Source organism: Dromaius novaehollandiae, chromosome 2 (assembly GCF_036370855.1).
Source record: "Dromaius novaehollandiae isolate bDroNov1 chromosome 2, bDroNov1.hap1, whole genome shotgun sequence".
NCBI lineage: Eukaryota > Metazoa > Chordata > Aves > Casuariiformes > Dromaiidae > Dromaius > Dromaius novaehollandiae.
This window is the reverse complement of record NC_088099.1, coordinates 130,665,923-130,684,940: the sequence shown is the minus strand read 5'-3', so window position 1 is coordinate 130,684,940 and position 19,018 is coordinate 130,665,923. Positions and strand designations below refer to the sequence as shown.

At 35.2% G+C, this 19,018-nt stretch overlaps 1 protein-coding gene across 8 annotated transcripts in view; it reads left to right on the top strand.

Moving 5' to 3' along the window:
* The window catches only part of CSPP1 (centrosome and spindle pole associated protein 1), a 65,526-nt gene that overhangs the window by 27,829 nt on the left and 18,679 nt on the right, over positions 1-19,018 (top strand). For 7 of the 8 annotated variants that reach the window (XM_064507434.1, XM_064507436.1, XM_064507437.1 and 4 more), the window contains 12 exons: positions 1,009-1,102; positions 2,109-2,166; positions 5,087-5,259; positions 6,037-6,155; positions 7,134-7,212; positions 7,487-7,607; positions 9,324-9,471; positions 12,522-12,674; positions 15,132-15,244; positions 15,992-16,141; positions 17,353-17,508; positions 18,354-18,458. In XM_064507434.1, the coding sequence (XP_064363504.1) occupies positions 1,009-1,102; positions 2,109-2,166; positions 5,087-5,259; positions 6,037-6,155; positions 7,134-7,212; positions 7,487-7,607; positions 9,324-9,471; positions 12,522-12,674; positions 15,132-15,244; positions 15,992-16,141; positions 17,353-17,508; positions 18,354-18,458 (1,469 nt within the window). The remainder of the gene's footprint in view (positions 1-1,008; positions 1,103-2,108; positions 2,167-5,086; positions 5,260-6,036; positions 6,156-7,133; positions 7,213-7,486; positions 7,608-9,323; positions 9,472-12,521; positions 12,675-15,131; positions 15,245-15,991; positions 16,142-17,352; positions 17,509-18,353; positions 18,459-19,018) is intronic. The other variant, XM_064507438.1, reaches the window with a different exon arrangement.

The window sequence follows — 19,018 nt, the reverse complement described above, 5'->3', positions numbered from 1 at the left end:
TCCTGATTAGGAGAGGAATATTGTTAACTCCATTGTATAAAGACTAAGTACATTACCACTCAAAATTGTTGGAAATGGGTGGTGATTTTGGACCCCCCTCCCAAAAAAAAAAAAAAAAATCACAAGCTGCAAGGTCATCCTGTATGTTTTGGTTGCTTTATGTGTGATAGCATGATAGTTGAATAAAAAAATTCACTCAGCCATAAATCATGGTTCATTCTTTGTCTTTCCAGCCTCCTCCACTTTCTTGGTCAGGTTTACTTCACTGGAGATCCACGGTGACTGTGTATGGAAATGTGTTAGGGATCTATTGTGTCTGAGGACCATGCTTTATAGAAAATCTTTTTAATTATTTTTTTTCCCTCTTCTCCCTGCAATCTCACTCTGAGATGTTTATTTCCAGAATGAGATAATGGGGGGGATTGCCAAAAGTTGAAAGTTTTGGGGATCCTTAAAATCCATGTTAGGTGCTGTTTTCACTGTTTCCTTTTGCATGTACATATCTTCCCGTACATTTCTAATTCTTAGTAGCTGTGAAAACCATCTTAAAAGTGGATCAATTGCCTTCGTCCCTGTAATTTGACTGTCTTCAGTTTTAAATTTCATTTTTATCTGGAGCAGTGCTTTGTAATTTTTTAGTGCTATCATATATTTTTCTTAGTTCAACATTGGAAAAAAATAGAATATAAAATTTAAGTAATTTTATTTTGAGTTATTGTATCAGTATTGCAGTGTTTTGAAGCTTTTAACTTCTTGACTATTTAGAAATGGTAAACTAAAAATAGTAATGAATGTTATAGTAGTTCTGATGGTCATATCACAAATAAATTAGTATATTAAAAGTAGATTTTTTTAATCAGTAAAAACACAGTGCTCTTATGCACATTCCCAAACTATATATTCTGCTGTGTTTCATATTTTGACTTGATTGAAATAAGATGTTTTTGTCCAGTACCTTTATATGTATTTTGTGGAGTGTTTATGGTAGTGTATGCTAATCTCCATTAGGTGGTCAGGACCGAGAACTTCTCCAAAGGAAAAAAGAGAAATACAGACAAGAACTAATTGAACAGATGGCTGAGCAACAGAGAAATAAAAGACGGTAGTGGAAAGTTACTATACTTAAAAAGATAACTGCTGAAATTTAAAGGAATTTCATGAATTTCTGTGAACTTGTTAAAAATAATCTTCACAAATAAGGAATTCTAGCTAGTATTTTATTAAAGGTAATGTTATGTCTAATTAAACTCATTTGGATGAGACACTTAGTTTTTAAGAAACAAATTCACCAGCTTTCAATGGAACAAAGGCAAAGCTAGAAATTCTTATTTTTGAAAGTGATTTTTTTTTCAGTTTCTTAAGGATATAAAAGCTTCTACTGTTTGGTTTTTGTTTGTTTTAAGGGTGAAGGGAGTGTCTGATTATTTTGCAGAGGTGCAAATGAATCTTTCCTTACCTTCCCATTTAGGACGTGATCTTTCACTTTCAAAGCGCTTGTCCATCTAACTTAGGCAGAATAATTAAATATAAACTTCTTGCTTACCTGTTAATATCTGGTTGCTGAATGGTGGTCTGGATACATACAAGCACAGTGATATTAATGAGAAGATTAATTAAAAAGTAGTAACTTGACAATGTGATTAAAAACTGTACATGCTCAACAAATCTGACACCTGAAATTACAGTATAGTACTTACTGCTGTAGTTTTGAATCACTTGTTTGAATATGCTTAAAGAAACTTCTTACTGTAATGTGAGTGAAGATCAATTTGTAAGGTGAGTATAGATCAATATTTATCAAATGTGCTGAAAGGTTGTAGTAAAAAAGCAATATCTGATTTGACCTCTTTGGCAGTTGGATTTTTATTAAGTGGAATAGACGATAGATACTTCTGGGGGAGTTCTGTTTATTTACAAAGAATATATAGTGTTCTTTCCTGACTCCAGTAGGAGTCAAGCTGAAGAATGGTCTTTTGTTGCTCTGGGTTTTCTACACATTAACTACACATTTTTGAAGTCTGTGCTTTAAAAGAATGAGTATAGTTGTTACTGCTCTCTAGCTTGATCTCTTTAATTTTCTTTTTTTAAAACAAACAAAAAAAAAACAGTGAAAAGGAACTTGAACTCTCAGTTGCGGCTTCTGGAGCGCTAGACCCAGAAAAGAAGGTGAGAAACTTGATTTTCTCTTTTTCATTTATACAGACTTTTTTTATTACACGTACATTGTGGCTACTGAGCCACAGCATGATAAATGTATGTCTTTTTTCTAATAGGGCATTAGTATAAAATATTTTAAAAGTCAAGGATAAGGCTGTTACTCATTAAACTATTTTCTTAAGCTGAAAGAATGTGTAATGGAAGTTTGCAAGCATTTGATTTTACCAAGTGGAAAGTTGGTACAAGCAGTGTAGGTGATGGAAAAGAGATTCAGTGTCCAGTTGTAGCTTGTATATGCAACCATTAGTAATATTCCTGTGGAAATGTAAAGTATGCTGCTGACTGTCTTTACCATGTGTCTAATTTACTCTTTTTAGTTAAACAAACAAACTGCCCCCTCCCAAAACTAGTTGTTTCGCAGCTGAGTCAATTTACAGTGACAATTTTTATTTCAACTTTGTAATCTTATTTTTTTACTATCAAATGCAGTGTTTCGGGTTACAAGTGTTTTTATGCAATTCTGTAAAGAGCAAGTTCTTTAGTGCTGTATTACTTATAAGAGTGAATGCAGAGTTACTGCTGTCTGCACTTCCTCAGTAAGATGATTATCCTACTAATAATAAGTTCGATTATCACATATCTGGAAGGAATAGATTATTTGTACCAGTGACACTAGTAGCAAACTGATTGTTACATAACTAGTATGATTTGCATGTGTGTGTTTGATAAATGCCCGAAGCCAATGCTTCCTGGATGCAGTAGAGATCTGCTGTTGGACATGTAGGATAGAGAGCTTTCTCAAGCAAATCTGGTTGCCAGTTTAAATGATAAATGGTGCTGTTTTCTGGAGAGGCTAAGACACAGACATTATGCCATTTGTGGAGAGTTCAGCAGATGTGAAAGGAGTTCTTATTTTCTAGAAAATGAAGATGAATGAATTGCTGTAACATACTGTCAACAGTGCAGTCAACATCTGAGTCAGGAGACTGAGGGTGCATGTAGATAAATGAGCAGAACCAAAATTACTGCTCCTGAGTGGGGAGTGAGATCACTACAACTGGTTTAGCTACATGTTCCTGCCCTCTTTACTTTTGCCTGTGATGCTTGTTTGATCCCTTTAGTGAACTAATTCAGCTCAGTGAACTGGCAATGGTTCAGGTCTCTTGCTGCTTTAGCTGGCTTAGAGAGTCGAATTGGCTAATTTAGGATTCAGATAGTGAAGGAGAGAGGGCTGGAGTGTGTATCTGGGAGCAGGGCAGGAAAGAAGAGAAACTAAGCAGAGAATGCCCACTCTTTTGGCCACAGCAGGCTCTAGGTTCATGTAACCAATTCTGTCTAATCAAACCTGAATAGCCAGAACTATGCTGTGGTGAAGCACTCCATATCCTATGTACATCTCACTCAGAGACTGAATAGTGCTTGTTGTATGAACAAAATTATAACCAGAGCAAGTCCAGGACATGTATAACATTTTAAAACCATTAATTTAACTGAAAGCCTTCAATTAAGTAGAATTGCTACATCCATTAAGCAGCAGTCACTGTTAAATTTAAATTGGTTCTCCAGGAGAGATTCTAATTAGGAAGACTTTGTGATTAATTACAGGCTGATTAAATAGAAATGCCTGATTAAGTGTCTGTAAAAGCAGACTCTTCATCTATACTGCTTGTTTAAAAAAGCAATCCCTGCGTTAAACTGACTGTACCATAGGTGCATCTTAAAGTTAAACTAGCTGTAGACTAGAGCACTTTGGGAACAGTTCACATTCAGCTTGTCAGTAAGAACGGTTACTTTAAATGTTCTCCTGATCAAGTTACTGGAATTGAAAATACAAGCAAAAAAAGTGTGTAGACTACTTTATAACTTGAAATTGTTATAGCTCATATCTGTTAGCAAATTCTATATTCACGCTTATAAACTCAAATGTTATAAATATACATGTCTAGTAGGTTTGGAGAATTCTTATCTTAATTCTATAGTTCATGCATGGTGAGTACTAACTTCCTTGTATATGCTGTCTTGCAGCTAAGTGATGAGGAGGTAAACATTTAACATTTTGCTGAAATACTTGCATAATGTAGGGTACACAGTTTGCTGTTAGAGATCTAATATTTTGCTGGTGCTGGTGTTACTGTCTCTGAATGCATGTTATTAGAAGCACTATCGTGTTCAGATCAGTAGATTCAGAAAGAAAATCCATTTTTACTTTTAAAATGTGTTTTTTTGTTTTTTATTGTATTAGCTCATTTGAACAAATACGAAAATATTTATGCATAGCAGTTCGTGTGAGGGCTTTCTGGATGTGATAATTCAGTTTTTGAACTATCCTGACTTGCATGCCTTTGCATTACTTGCATGTTGCCTTTGACCTTCATCTGAGGCTGCCAGTTATCAATAAACATTTGATACTTTCATTAAAAGAAAAAAAAAATCTGTAATTGTCCTGGGTGAAAAATCTAATAAAATCAAAAGAACCTAACAAGTATAGTAGCAGTAGCATAAGAATATGTTTATTGGAAAAAGCCTCAGTGTGTGTTTGCTTATTTTTACTGATTATGAGTTGGTTTAGTTTTAGTGGGGAGTTTTATTTCAGAAACTGTTCTTACATATAATATGAGAATACTGTCACTGTAGGAAACTGGCAGCTTTAGATACCTGTACTACAGAACAATGATGAAAATACTTATTTTTTTCTAGATAAAAAATGAGAATAATATATTTGCTGAAACCTGCCCTAGAGGTTGGTTTTTGTTAGTCTGTGATAAATATGCTAGTTTTTAAACTTGGGGGGGGGGGGGAAATATTACAGCTACTAGAAATTTGAACAGCCAGTTAGGAAGCAGTGAAGCGTTTAACACAAACTAAATGGAGGTTCAAAATATTTCATAGAAATAAGAAGGTAACTGCACTTTTTTTTTTTTTCCTTCAGCCAAACAGACTGAAGCAGTTTGGCTTGATGGCAAGAGCTTCTGAAGAGAAAGCACCACCTGAAAGGCCTAGGGTTGCTTTCCAAACCCCTGTGCCCAACTCTTCTGTCTCACCAGTGAATGAAGACTTTCAGAGAGGTTTATCTAGCACCCTTGGTGAAATAGTGGCTCCCAGGTGCTTCACCATCATGTTCATTTTGCCTGTTAAGCTCAGTGTTAAGCACGCTGTTACTACATAGAAAGGTAGAGCTCAATGGTGCTGTGCGTCTGTCTCCCAGGAACTAACTCAGGATAGAAATAAATATTTTAAAAACCATTTTCTGTAAATTGTCAAAGCATTATGTAGTGCCCCCAAATAAACTTTTTGTGCCTGTTTCTTAGCAGTTTATTATATTTTGGAAAATCTTGGGAGGCTGGTTTATCTGCAGATACAGCTCTCTAAGTGGATGTTTGTGTAAAATGAGAGTTGCACTATCGGAGTGATATCTATGCTATGTCTGTGATACTCAACTACCTGGCATAGTGCGATTTTGGCCCATACCAGTGAGTGCTCTCCCGGACACTGCCTGGGCTAAGACAAAGAGCTTTAGCCTTGTGGACACAGGCTGTGCTCTGCTACTTGTCCCTTGACCAGACACCAATCCCTGTCATGTTTTATTTGCTGTTACAGATGTAAAGTGTGAGTATTATTAACTAAACCAGTTAGAGGAGGTGTTCCTGCTTTATGCTCTTTAAGATTTCTGGAATAGCATAGGATCATCTACTTTCTAAGGGAAGGTTAACTTACTGTGGCTTCCTATATCTTGTTCCTGCATGATGCTTGTGAAAGATCTTAGATTGAGCTAAATCTAGATTTTTTTTCCCCCCCATAGTAATTTTTTTTCTTTTTGCTTGTGTTGATGTTTCTTTTCAATTGTACAATAAAACAAAAACCATATTTTTTTTCTTTAAGGCTTACAGCTATGCCGCCACCTCCACCACCAGCTTTGACAGACAACTATAGAACGCCTTATGATGATGCATATTACTTTTATGGGGCTAGGAATCCTTTGGATCCCAATCTTGCATATTGTAAGTTGATGATTTTAGGTGGGTTAATGATTAGTGCGAGTCAGATAAATGTTTTTAATCTAATTAAGTCATGAATAATTTAGAACTAGTAACAACTTATACCCAATTTTCACTTGTGTACTGAATGAAAGAAGGAAAAGCAGTTTTCTTCCCCCCAGTGTTGCTTCTGAATTAAGTAGTTTTCTGCAACTGGAAAAGAGGCAATTGCTTCCAGAAGTGTTGTTAATCACTTGAAAAGACTCTGGTCTCAGGTACTTAACCATTACTTCTCCCATAAGGTTTTCTTTACAGTTTCAGTAATAAAAACATTTTCTAAAATTACTTAAATTATTTTGTAGTTTTTTATATGTTTAGCCTATGTTACAATTTCAAGTATAATTTGAAACATACATTTAAAGAAAATGTATGAAGTAATCCAACTTTTTATTTTAAGAACTCCTTTTTTTAAACCACCCTGTGACTGCTTCATGAGGATTTAAGAAGTCAAACAACTGTGATTTGTGTGTGTTAGATTTTTGGTTTTTTTTTCTTTTTTAAGAGAAAAATAAGTATTTTAAGATAAAACAAGTTGTTGTGGTACCTTCATAGAAAAGTCTAAATAAATTGGACAGTATGGCTCTTCTCACAACAGAGGAGGCTTTTGGAAAGCATGAGGATCAAATGGTACATTTAGTTATTTCTTATGTTAGTTCATTGTAGAGTGTCTTAATGAAGATATGTGTAAATTTTTACAAGGTTTAATTTTATTATTTTAAAGGGTTTAATTAATTTTAAAAGTAAGAGATGGAGTTGTACCTTGCTGTTGTGTTTCTTGCTTTAGGGGGCATTAAGCATAGCTACATTTAACATTGTAGAAGTCTAGTGTCCTTTTCATGATCCTGCAGTCAGAGTTTGAGCAGTGAGCTGTGTTCTTTAGAGTAATGGCAATTGTTTATTTTCAAGCGTCCCACATTTAAAATAGCTGTCTTTACTGTGTAGATAGCACAGCTATGATGGGAATGCAACCCACACCTAATTTGGATGTTCCTTCAAGCCAAGCCCTGGCAGAGCAATCCCTGTAAGTATTATCTGTATTCATTTTATGTGCTTTTCATGTTGGGGGCAGTTTCCTAACAAGGGATAGGCCAGTGAAGTGAAGTGTGTTAAAGACAGCTCTCCAAACTTCTAATCAAGAATTCCTGCCTAAACTATAATATGAAAATATTTTAGATTATAAACTGCCAGGCTGTGGGAAAGCAAGACCAGTTCTTGCGTATTTTGGACAGGGATTTCCCTCCCCCACTTTGGACCCTATGATGCTTTTCTTTTATATGTGTGTTCTTTTATTTCAGAAGTAACACTGGACAGAGGAATACAGCAGATAGACAAAGAAACGTAGGAGTATTTTCTGAAGAAAAAACAAAGCCTTCCAAAGAGGCAACGTTATCTTACCAACAAGAACTGCAACAGCAGGTGCTGAGTGATAAACCCGCTGCCATTTTCTTCTTTTTCTTTTGACTATATAGTGGTTGCAACTGGAGTAGGCTTTCAAACATATTTATACTTAACTTACAGGTAAAAACTTTTCTTAACAGTTCTCCATCCCTTCATTGCTTTCTCCCTCCCATTCATCTTACCCTCCTCAAGCCCACTTTAGCTCTTTAGGTGGACAGTAAGCTCTTCACTTTTTGTCAGAGACAGAGAGAAGGTCAGGACTGACAGCAAACAGTTGGATTGGTTTCAGATGTCAAGTTTTATATAATTCCTTTCATAAATGTAAGAAGGAACTGCATCTTAAAAGCAATGACTTGTTTTGCTCTGATATCCTTATTGAAAGATTGCTTTAAGAGCATGATTGCTCTAATAATTGGGAAGACTCTAATTTCAGTAACTTCTTCATGCTCATTTGGACCGTAGTTCAAAGGCCTTCCTGATGTTTAGCTCTAGTATGTTCATAGGTGGCAGTCACTCTGTTCAGCTTTCTTTTTGGTAGACTAAAGTTTCTATAGCCACCTGTCATCCAGTAGGCTTTTTAGTCACCTCTTCATTTTAGTGGCCTTTTGCTGCTGCACCTGTTGGAATTTGTATTTTTAGAACATGTCTGGCCAAGACTGTACAGAGTATTTCAGAGAGATCTTGCTGGAACCCAGTACATTAGCACTAACATTTTTCTTGTCTCACTCTTCTTTATGTAGTTCTTCAGCAGAGATAAATAATTTCCACAAAAATGTTCTAATTCTAGCTATGACTGTGCACAGTGATAAAGGAGAGCCTGTCAATCAAGTCTGATTTAAGAATGAACTAAACATTTAGGAATAGTGTTTGATACTTGTCCTTATGCTTTGCTGACGACGCTTTCTCCCTATAGTCTTAAGAAATAAACTCTGTCTTGTGTGAGAGACTCCACAAATGGACATAAAGGTCTAATAAAGCTGGCACAACTTCTGACATAGTCTTTCAAAGTCATTATGCTGCTTATCACTGAGAGCTGACAGAATATATTTTGTTTGTCCCCCCCCACCCCCCCTTTTTTTTCTGTTGACAAACCTGACTGACCATTTGTCAGAATGTTCTGCAGAGCTAGATGGGTCTTTGTGTTGGCTCATTGCATCTTTATCAGGTAGTCAGATGATTTTATAAAGAGAAGCCTTTATCTGATACACAGAAGGAACACGCTTACTTACTACATTAACATATTTCAGCTACAAAAATATTAGACAATGTTTTAAAAGCACTGGGCTTTTTCTAACAGTTGTTCCATTTATAAATGCTGCCTGGATTTATTAGGAGACTTAATTAAATAGTTTTAAGCTAATTTTGAAGAGAAACACGAACGAACCGTGGAAACAGTTGTACATTATTTGCGAACATCGTCTTGTATTACTGCAGAAATGGTTGTAGAATTATAAAGCATTCTGTTAGGACATTTACTGGTAAGTCTTTATCTCTACTCACCCATAATGTAAAGTTTCGGAAATGAAAACAGAACAGATTGAGAGAAGCAAATACTGGAATACTGTGAAATTTTGCTTGTTTAATTTTCAGGCAGTATAAATTTCTGTATCACAAAATCCAAGGATTTGGGACTTTTGTTCTACTGCCAGTGTGAGATGTGAATATTTCTGGAATTTGGAAGTCTTATAGTGTGTATGTGTATGTTCTCTGTGACTGACTTTTGTTTGCTTTTAGATAAGAGAGAGAGAGGAACGACGCAGGCAAGAGAGAGAGGAAAAGGAACGCTATGAAGCAAAGTTAGAAGCTGAAATGAGGAATTACAATCCCTGGGGAAAAGGTGGTGGTGGTGCTCCTCTCAGAGATACAAAAGGAAATCTGATAAGTATGTTTGCCAAAATTATGGGTTGTCTTTTCAAAAGTGATGTTTTCTTACTCTTGTAAAGCGCTATTTAGACATATTATTCCAGGTATTGTAACACTGGTAACACTTTATTGGCAAATAGAAGTACTTGTTTCAAGGAGGTGCACTATGGGAATGTTAAGTGAGTAATTACTTTGGTTTTAGTGGAATCATTTGCACAGTACGCTCTGAACCATGTGAGGAGCTTAAGGTATGTCAATTATCAATGAAGACAAGAAACAATAGTAAAGGGAGAAGAGAGAAAGCAAGCTCTTAGAATTGTCTGCAGTACAAATGTGCTAGACTTCTGCTGTGAGGACTTTATTTAAACATTTTACTGGAATAATTTTTTTTTGAAAGTTGTGTCTTGGCTTATTTGTGACATGGAAAATGGGAATGTGTTTGGACAAATATGTAAAACTAAGTGGAATATATAAATTTCACCAAGTAACACTGCTGGTGGATGGCCACATAAATAGTCAGTCAGCAGTAATGATTTCTAAGGCTTTTTGTTTTTCCAAGTGCTGTTTTTATACAAGAGAGGATAATAAGCTCAGAGATAGTTGTAATCCAGGCAAATGACTTATCAAACCTTCCAATAAATCAGTGGTAGATGTAAGATTGAAACTCAGATTCTTGGTTCTGGATCCTGAACATGATCCCTGCATTAGGTAAATCTCTGCTTATTGGATGAGGTACAGTTTCTATTGCTATAGAAGACTCTGCAGCAGTATTTTTTGTAAAATAAAACAGTACTCAATAGGCACAATTAGATTAGTTATCTCAAAATTACTAACATTAAATTCACTCTGGTGCCAAAGGTTCTCTTTCGTTGAACTATATACACTCTCTATCCCACATAGTTTACAAAACTGTTTTGGGAATGCCCTTAATGGTGGTTGCTTCATTTCATGCTCACATTTGATCCCCTGACTTGAAGGTGTATATTGCCTCACACTGGGCCAGTAATTATCTCTTGCTGGCCTATTTCAGCTCTCTTCATTCTTGCCTTTAGCACCTTCTCATTCAAGGAGCTATACTGGCTTTACAACTGATGGATTTGTCAGAGAGCTGAAGTGATACGTAGGGCTCAGAGCAGAGTTTCTGTGCATGAATTTTAAAGTAAGGCAGCACTTTTCATCAGATGGCTTTAATTCCAGTGTTGTACATTTCTCCTCCTTCATGATTCTGTGTTATCCAAGAGGATAACTGTTTTTAGAGAACATTAAAACTAAGTCAAATGGACTTGGAACTTCTGTTCCTCCTCCTACCCTCAGTTAATCTGAATGCTTCCAATTAGTCTTCAGAATAATGGAAGTGAAATGGGATCCTTGAAACAAAGCATTTCTCATACACATCTGTGGCTATGATACCAGTCAGGTTCCTTGACTGAGTTATGTAATTTGGTGACAAGCTGAATTACACTAGTAGAAGCATTAGTAGTTATAGTCCAAAACAAATAAAAGTGATAAATTTTAAAGGGAAGAAGAATTTATAACTTTATAGCTATTAATTTCTCATATGAAGCCAATTGAATTTAATATTATCAGAATATGATGCTGTATTATGATTAAATTTTTAATTTCAAATATGTGCTTCAGTGATAAAAATATGAGAACTTTCAAAGTATGGAAAACTTGCTGTATTGCAGTTTGTGTATGTAAATACTTAGTTTTAGAGTACTGACAACATCTGAGTGGCCTATTGCTAAATTCGTGAAGTGCTTTGAGGAAAAAAGATAAAGGGATTTTTATTTTTCCAAATTTCTTTATTTTGTTTAATTGTGTGGCTTTAGGCTTCCAGAGGGAATAGAGGTGCTCACACTGCCTAACTTTAAGCACTTAATTTAAGCGTCTGGGTTGGTTACACTTCTTTCTCCAAGCCATTGGTATGGTGTGGGCGGATGGGTCAGAGGAGTATGTGGGTAACTTAAATTGTCTTGTGCTTTATATACTCCTCCTGAGAAGCCTATGTCTGTCCATAAATGAGGAACCAAGAGAGAGAAATTTTTTAGCCTGCTTTCCTCTGTTACACATTTACATTTACAATGTTACACATTATTTTTCCCACCATAGTTTAACAACTTGTAAGCTATGGGTCAAATGTCATCAAGCATGTAACATGCTGTTTCTGCCATGTCTGTATGTTACACAGTGCAATTTGTTTTTCAATAGGATAAAAAGACATCTATATAGATACTTTAGGGACTCTGGTATATGCAATGGCTTTTTTTTTTTTTTTTCTTTTTTCCCAAGAGAAGAATATAATTTAAAGTTCCTGGAATACATGTGTTTAAATAACTACAGTAATTCATAATTATCAAAAACACTGTTTAAGAAGATAATCCAAAAACTCTGTGGGGTGTTTGGGGGGGGGGGACTATTTAGGTGTAGTGTGGTGAATATTTCAAGATCAGCTGACATTAATAACTTTGATCGGGATTTTTATGCTAATATGTACAATGCAAATTTTGGTGAAAATTTGAAATGACATTGTTTTGCTTATATAATAAAATTCACACCTGGCTCATTACTGAAGACATGAAAATCAAAAAACACGTTAATGGCTTATTGCAGTCATCGCCATTAATAGAAATGGAATAGAAATTCAGTACTTAAGAGGCAATGCTAAACTGTTTTACAACTTTAAGCAAATAGAAGAAGGTGTAGTTTCTAAACACACATGTCAACACAGACTTGTCAGTCTTTTTAGTCTTTGAGCTCTTTATCCTTTGTTTTCATAGCATTTTCTAGGGCTTGTTTTTGTTGTGAAGAATCATACCTGACAAAAGAAACACAACAGCAAAAAAGTAAATATATTAGCAATTACATTTTAATCGGTGAATTCTTGATAACTAACATTTCACCTATAGCTTATATATTATTGGTTTTGCCTAAATCTTTTGTTCCCATAGCTGGTGTACCTGGAAGAAATGGAGTCTGCTGAAACATCCCTGTACTTGGAGAATTTATGGTGAACATGCCTTTTGTGGGAATAAAATATTGTAAACAGTTATTTCCCCTTTCCTTTAGCTGACTTGAATATGATGCACAAGCAGAATGAAGATGCGTATCATAATCCAGAGGCGAGACTATATGAAGATAAAAGGGCTATTGTATCTGTTGACCTAAGTTTGGCCTCCCCAAGACCTGAGAACACAGAAGCATCTACAAATAAGATAGCAGGTTTTTAAGAATACTATATTATAGCTCTAATTATTTATAGGTTTTAGTGATCAAACTTCTCTTTGTCTTTACTTCTTTTCTGTAGTCCTCTGATAGTGCTAGCGCCCTTCACTTGTCGGTATTGTGATTCTGTCCCATAGTTCTTCACTGTTGTCACTGTGTGCACTGAAAATGTATTTTTCTGTCTGTCTATTTAGAAATGATAATTGATTTAGTACCAGTCAGGATCAGTAGGTCAGTTTTCCAGATTCAATGTTTACTAATCAAATCTTCTTATATATATGTTTTACTTTGAAATGAAACAGTGAAATACAATTGTATAATAGCAGAGAAGATGGAATAAAAGGAGGAAAGTCTGCAGATGGATGATATTATAAATTAAGATGAAATTGGTACAGCATTGAGGTTAACAAGTTCAAAAAAAAAAAATTACAGATAAATTAGGTATATGTGCAGCCCTGTGCACTGCCTCTAAGCTTTCAGATTTTATCGTTTTTTGTTTGTTGGTTTTTTGTTTTTCCTGTTTAAAAAAGAATGCGTCTTTCTCTCTCTTCATGTGTGTGAAATATCCAAATGAGAGAGCTGTGGTACTCCAAACGTGTCCCCAGTCTTGGCTGGGCAAGGGTCAGGATCTCTGGTGGTCTCCTAAAGTCAGTTTAGATGCTGCCTCTCTTTCTCCTGGCAGAACTTCTGTGTAAAGAATTAGGTGGTAACTGGAGCACGGACCTGGACTTCAAAAGATTGCAACTCAGTGTCCTGACTGTAGAATCAATTTTCTCTTCTCCTCTGTCACCCTCACCCCCGTACACATACTCTTTCTCCCTAGTACGCTGTAAATTTAACAATTTAGTAAGAAGTGAAACAAGCAAAACTGATAAAGCAATAATGCAGAATAGCAAAGAGTCCCCTGGCTGGAGCACTCGTTTTGGAGTCAGGAGATAGAGATTGGTTCAGACCAGAGATGTGAACCTCAGTCTTGAACCTCCTATTTGAATAGTCAGACAGTTAAGTAGCGTGCTGCAGGTTGTTGTTTTTAATTTTTTCCTCTTCTCCCCTTAAAAAGAAATTTGCAGGAGAGTAGCTGATGCACAAAGTTCACACCTGGATGTATTCCATAATAACTTGTCTATCAATGCTTTTTAAATGGTATATAAACTTTATTCTGACTTCCTGTGTGGTTTATATCTTGTATAAAATAAATACATCCTGAAAGAGGCACATGTAAATTAAGTTATATTTTGAAAGCATTTAAACTGTGATTCCATATAAAGATGAAGAATATCAACCTCAATGTGCACCAGGTTATTTAAGCTTAGACAGCACATACTCTTAAGGCTAGGTTGTAGCAGTAAGCATGTGCATTTCCATGGGAATTAAGTGGGGATGTTATTTCTGCTTACATCTGACTTTAGTCTTAAGCCACCGTATGTGGAAAAGCAAAGGGGGAACATGACAACAGCTATGTCTATATTCATTTCAAAATTTTAACAAATGTGTGGGAATAGAGCCATGACTCTTACTCCAAAGAACAGTGCCTTAAAAATGTGTAAACTTGATGTGAATGAGGAACATGCTATGTCAGGTGAAGTCAGCACAACTTTCTCTCCTCCTCCTATACTTGCTTCCTTTTTCCTCCGCTTCCTGTAGCGATCCTGTTCTGCAAAAGCTTATCTGAATGGTATCGGAGTTATTCCTCCTTTCCAGAGCTTTTGGGATTGTATGGTTACGATGAATTTCTGACTCAGGGCTAGGAATAACTTGGCAACCTCTTGCTAATGATGTTGCTTCCAGTATGGTAGATAAGGTAGCTGACCTGAAAGACACCTGACACTTCGAACTTTATCGAATAGACTGCACCTTATGCTAGCAAAATTGAGTTTTCTGAAGTCCGTTGAATCTTATTTACCATTTTTGTTTTCTTTTTTGTAGCATCCATTGCTGTTTTACCTAAACACTTATAGTATAAGGGTGCAAAAAAGACAAATACTCTGTTTTTAAAGATTGAATAAATCTAAGAAACAGAACTGTGTGTGCTATGTATGAGTAAATGCAAGAAATAGAATTATGAAATGTAAAAATGTAACTATTCTAATTAACTGAAAGGTAAATTTTGTAGATGTTACTTTTTTTAGACCAACTGTAGATTGGTCAGTAGAATAAATGACCTGTTTCACGATATCCTGAAATCCTTTGTAGGTGTTACTTTGTAAACAAACAAAAAACCAGACAGTTAGCTGAAACATTATTAATTGAGCCGTTAAAACATGATAGTATTCTAGGCAGACAATCTAAAACTTTAATCATAGTTATGCTTTTCAACTAAAGCCTTGAATAATGGATATCATAAGCGGCCTTGTGAAAGAAGTGTCTCAGATTCCTGTTTCTTCACTTTGGCTTGCTGTCTCAAACTTCTAGATTTTCACCTGGAGAACTGTTTTGTCCCCCTCTGCCCTGTAGGTTTTACATTTGCACAGACCTCTCCTTTTGCTCGAGGTAATGTGTTTGGTGAGCCACCATCTCCACAGCATCTTAAGCGACAAGAGTCATACAAGAACTTTCTTCGTCTACAGGTGAATGTTCATGCCAGTTGTCAAATAAATAAACAGAGAAGGATTTAAAATCGAAATAAATAATCAAAAACTGCTTACCAGAGATTTTATCCACTCATAGCTAATTCTGTACACAGGTTGTGTACCAAGAGCATTTTGCTATCAAGTCTCTCTCAGATTTTGGCTTAGATAAGGAATGCCTATGAAAGCGATGCTATTAGTAGTTGGCTTCATTAACTAGATTCTCTCTTTTTCTTCTAAAAATAACTCTCCAAATACAGTTTTGAGCTCTCAGACTGTAGATACAGTACAAGTTTACATACATAAATATGTAAAGAAACAAAGACATTTGCCCTCTACAAGTCAACATGATACAAATGCATATTTATTAAAACAGTGAGATTATTATCATTTACTGATGTGTGTATAAAACTTGATTGTTCTTCTACCAGTTTCTGTCTATGTATGATACTTTGAATATAATCTTCTGCCACAAGAATTAAATATCATGGAATGAGTATGAATGTTACACAATAGTTTAATGTGGATCTTTTAAAAAGAAAAGATGATCTTAGAAGCTTTTTCCATGTGCAGTGCTGCTAAAAAAGTAAAGAATGCACAGAGCTTTTCTTTCAGTTGCTCTATACCATCTTTGATTTCACAAGTAGAGATTACAAGAATCCACAGAATATCGCAATGGTAAATGTTGTTTATCAGATTATTGCTGGCTGTTGACAGTTGAATACTTTTTTTTGCTCTATTTTCTAGATTGAAGAAAAGAGACTTAGGGAAGAAGCAGAGCGAGAAAAACTTAGAATGGAAGAAGAAAAAGAAGAAAAGCGACTAGCTGAACAGAGGATGAGAATTCAAAAGGAATATGAAGATGAACAGGAAAAGAAAAGAAAGAAAGAGGAGGAGGTATGGTATTTTGCTATCTTGACTTTTTTAATCCTAAACTGTTTGTAAGATTTGTGTCGTCTAGAAGAGGCAGGTAAACTGGAAGTATACTGTGGATTTCTTTTTATTTAAAAAATAAAAAGTCTGTATTAGCCAGAGAAGAGCTAGAAAATGGTCACTACTAATTAGCACATTCTCCTCAATCTTAGTGGTATACTTCAAGTTGAAATACAGTTGATACTATTAAGAAAAATAGTGTAGTTGTATGATCAACATTGGTGCTCTCCACTTTAAAGGAAATTGATTGTGAGGGCACTAAAAAGCTTTGGCAAATTAAAAAAAAAAAAACAAAAACAAAAAGGGTGTGTGTATGTGTGTCTGTCCGTCCATCCTTATGTCCTTTTTCTTGCTAGTTTCTTAAATCTGTGCCCTTTCTGGAATTATTTGTATTCTGAATGTAGCAATATAGAAAGATTTCAGAGAGTATTTCTTTTGAGTTGGCCAGGATGCATCTTTGAGGTAATGATACTACTTATTTTGGAAAAATGTCAAGCAAATGTAATGAATGTCTTTCATGGAGGTAAATGTTGTGATTTAATTCAAACCAAAAAGCTGTATTTATCATGTTTGGAAATTTGAATGAATTTTCATAATTCAGAGTCTTCTAAATAACTGTAGGACAAGGGCACAAGGCTATCGGAACTGGAAAAATCTTTCACTCCCCTGCATGTTTATGAAAGAAGGTGTAGGACTTAAGGATTTCTGAGACAGAACGCTTAGCTTATACTCTCTCCTGTTCTTTTGTATGAGCAAATTAGCTGAATCAGTCTTATCTTTATCTGGATAACGGAGCTGGGCTAGTATAGTGTGGGAAACTTAAGTTACATCACTGCTTTTCACAGACACAGGAGTAAAACTGTGACCGGAGGCTAATTTCCTCTGTGGTCTTACGATAGGATAGTGCATGCTTGCAGCATGTTTTATTTGAATCTGAACTTTCGGAAATGATTCCTCCAGTTTAGTTTTAGCTGATGTTAGCAGAGCCAGAATTACAGATGTTTGATGTTTGCATGGCATAGTTCTTAATTTGAATGCTTGAAGTCAGTCTAATGAAATATGCTTTTAATGTCGTACTAATCACTTTGTGTACTTTCAACTTCTCAAAGAGAAACAAAAGTAAATTTTAAAAACGTTGAGTCTTTTTTCATGAACTAATAATGTTTTCATTACAGCAAAGATTGAAAAATGAAGAAATAATTCGGTTAGCTGAAGAGAGGCGAAAAGAGGCAGAAAAAAGAAAAAAAGAAGAAGAAGAAAAGCAAGATGAACTACTTAAACAATATTATGAGAGAGAAAAAATTGCAAAGATAGAAGAGGAGAAAAAGATGGTCTGCTTCAATGACTTTCCAAAACATAAATATTTCTTCCTAACTTTTAAAAATAACAGAATTTTAAAGAAATTGCAGGGTGTTTTTTGTTTTTTTTAGAGATATGCATTCAGTATTGTTCGCCTCTTGCTCCCCTAGTCACTCTAGCTACAGTATGCCTAGCGCACACACACAGGCTGCTAATTTGAAAAATTAAACTTCCTACAGTGGAAAAGTCTGCTGCTGATCGAGTTTGCATTTAAAAAAACAAAAAACAAAAAACAAAAAACCTTAGCAAACATGGGCTAAGTTTGAGTAAGCTGCATTCTGTAGTTGATTTTTATCTGCTCTGAAGTACCATGGCCATGATGAGGTCTAAATGCAAATAAATTAGTATTATGTAGAGGCCTGTTCATCTTTAACAGTGTTGCTCTTTGCGATTTTAATTATTTTCCTTTGACCTGGAAGATATAAGAAGTCCGTCAGAGAATGCGATGGACACAATCTAAGTAAACAGGACTTTCTCTCTCTTAAATTTCTGTACAACATTTCTCTGAAGTAGACAAATGCAATGGAAGAAACTGGAGGAAAAGAGGATATGTAACTTAAACATAAATTAAACTACATCACAGAAAAAAATACTAAAATTACTCCAGGTAGAAAAAAAAATCATGAAATAACCCATGCAATAATTTTATTGAGTGAAAAGTTAAAAGCAAGACGGATGAAAATATATTTCCATTATGGGTTAAACAAAACTATTTTTCTGTCTACTGAAAAATGTTAACAAGCTTCTTCCTTTCCAAAATAATATTTTATTTAGAATCTATGGGAATATAGTTTTAATCTTACTTTCCTGTTTGCAGTTCTCAGCGCAACCTTCTCCTGTCATTCCTGCTCTTCAGAACAAATCAATAAGAAAAGAAGAGAGAATTTCCTCTGCTGAAAGCCATATATCTTACTACGCACAAGTATGATTCTTCTTTTATAGCCAACATTTACTGGTTTAGTTAAGATGCTAAAATGTATGAAATCCTACCAGGTTTTTCCTGTTTGTCAGTTATCACTGGAATATCATGAATAACTGGAGATAGTCTTTATATCAGCCAGCCTTCTAGGTCAGAAGTTAAAATGTTTAATTTTGTCCAAAATATTGAACAAAAACTTTTTTCTCTTATTTTGAAGTTTTTCAGCATTCATATTTTCTGTAGTGATGAACACCTTATTTTTGAGTGTAGATGCTTTCTGTCCATCTTTCCAAGAGTATAAGAATGCTAAGGTTAGGACAAGAAAGCTTGCTTCTAACCTGGCAATTCATTGTGTTCACTCAGAAAAGAACTTAATTCAAACATTAAGAGTAATGTTGATGCTTAGCTATAGATGTATTGGTTTATATTTCCATTTCTCAAGGTACAAAAAGTCTTGATATGCTTCATCTTTCTCCTTTGCATCACAAAGGCTTTCAGTTATAATAGTGGTCCTGAGACCACTCAGTTCTTTCACTTGATTTAATCCTCCCTAGTACAACTTT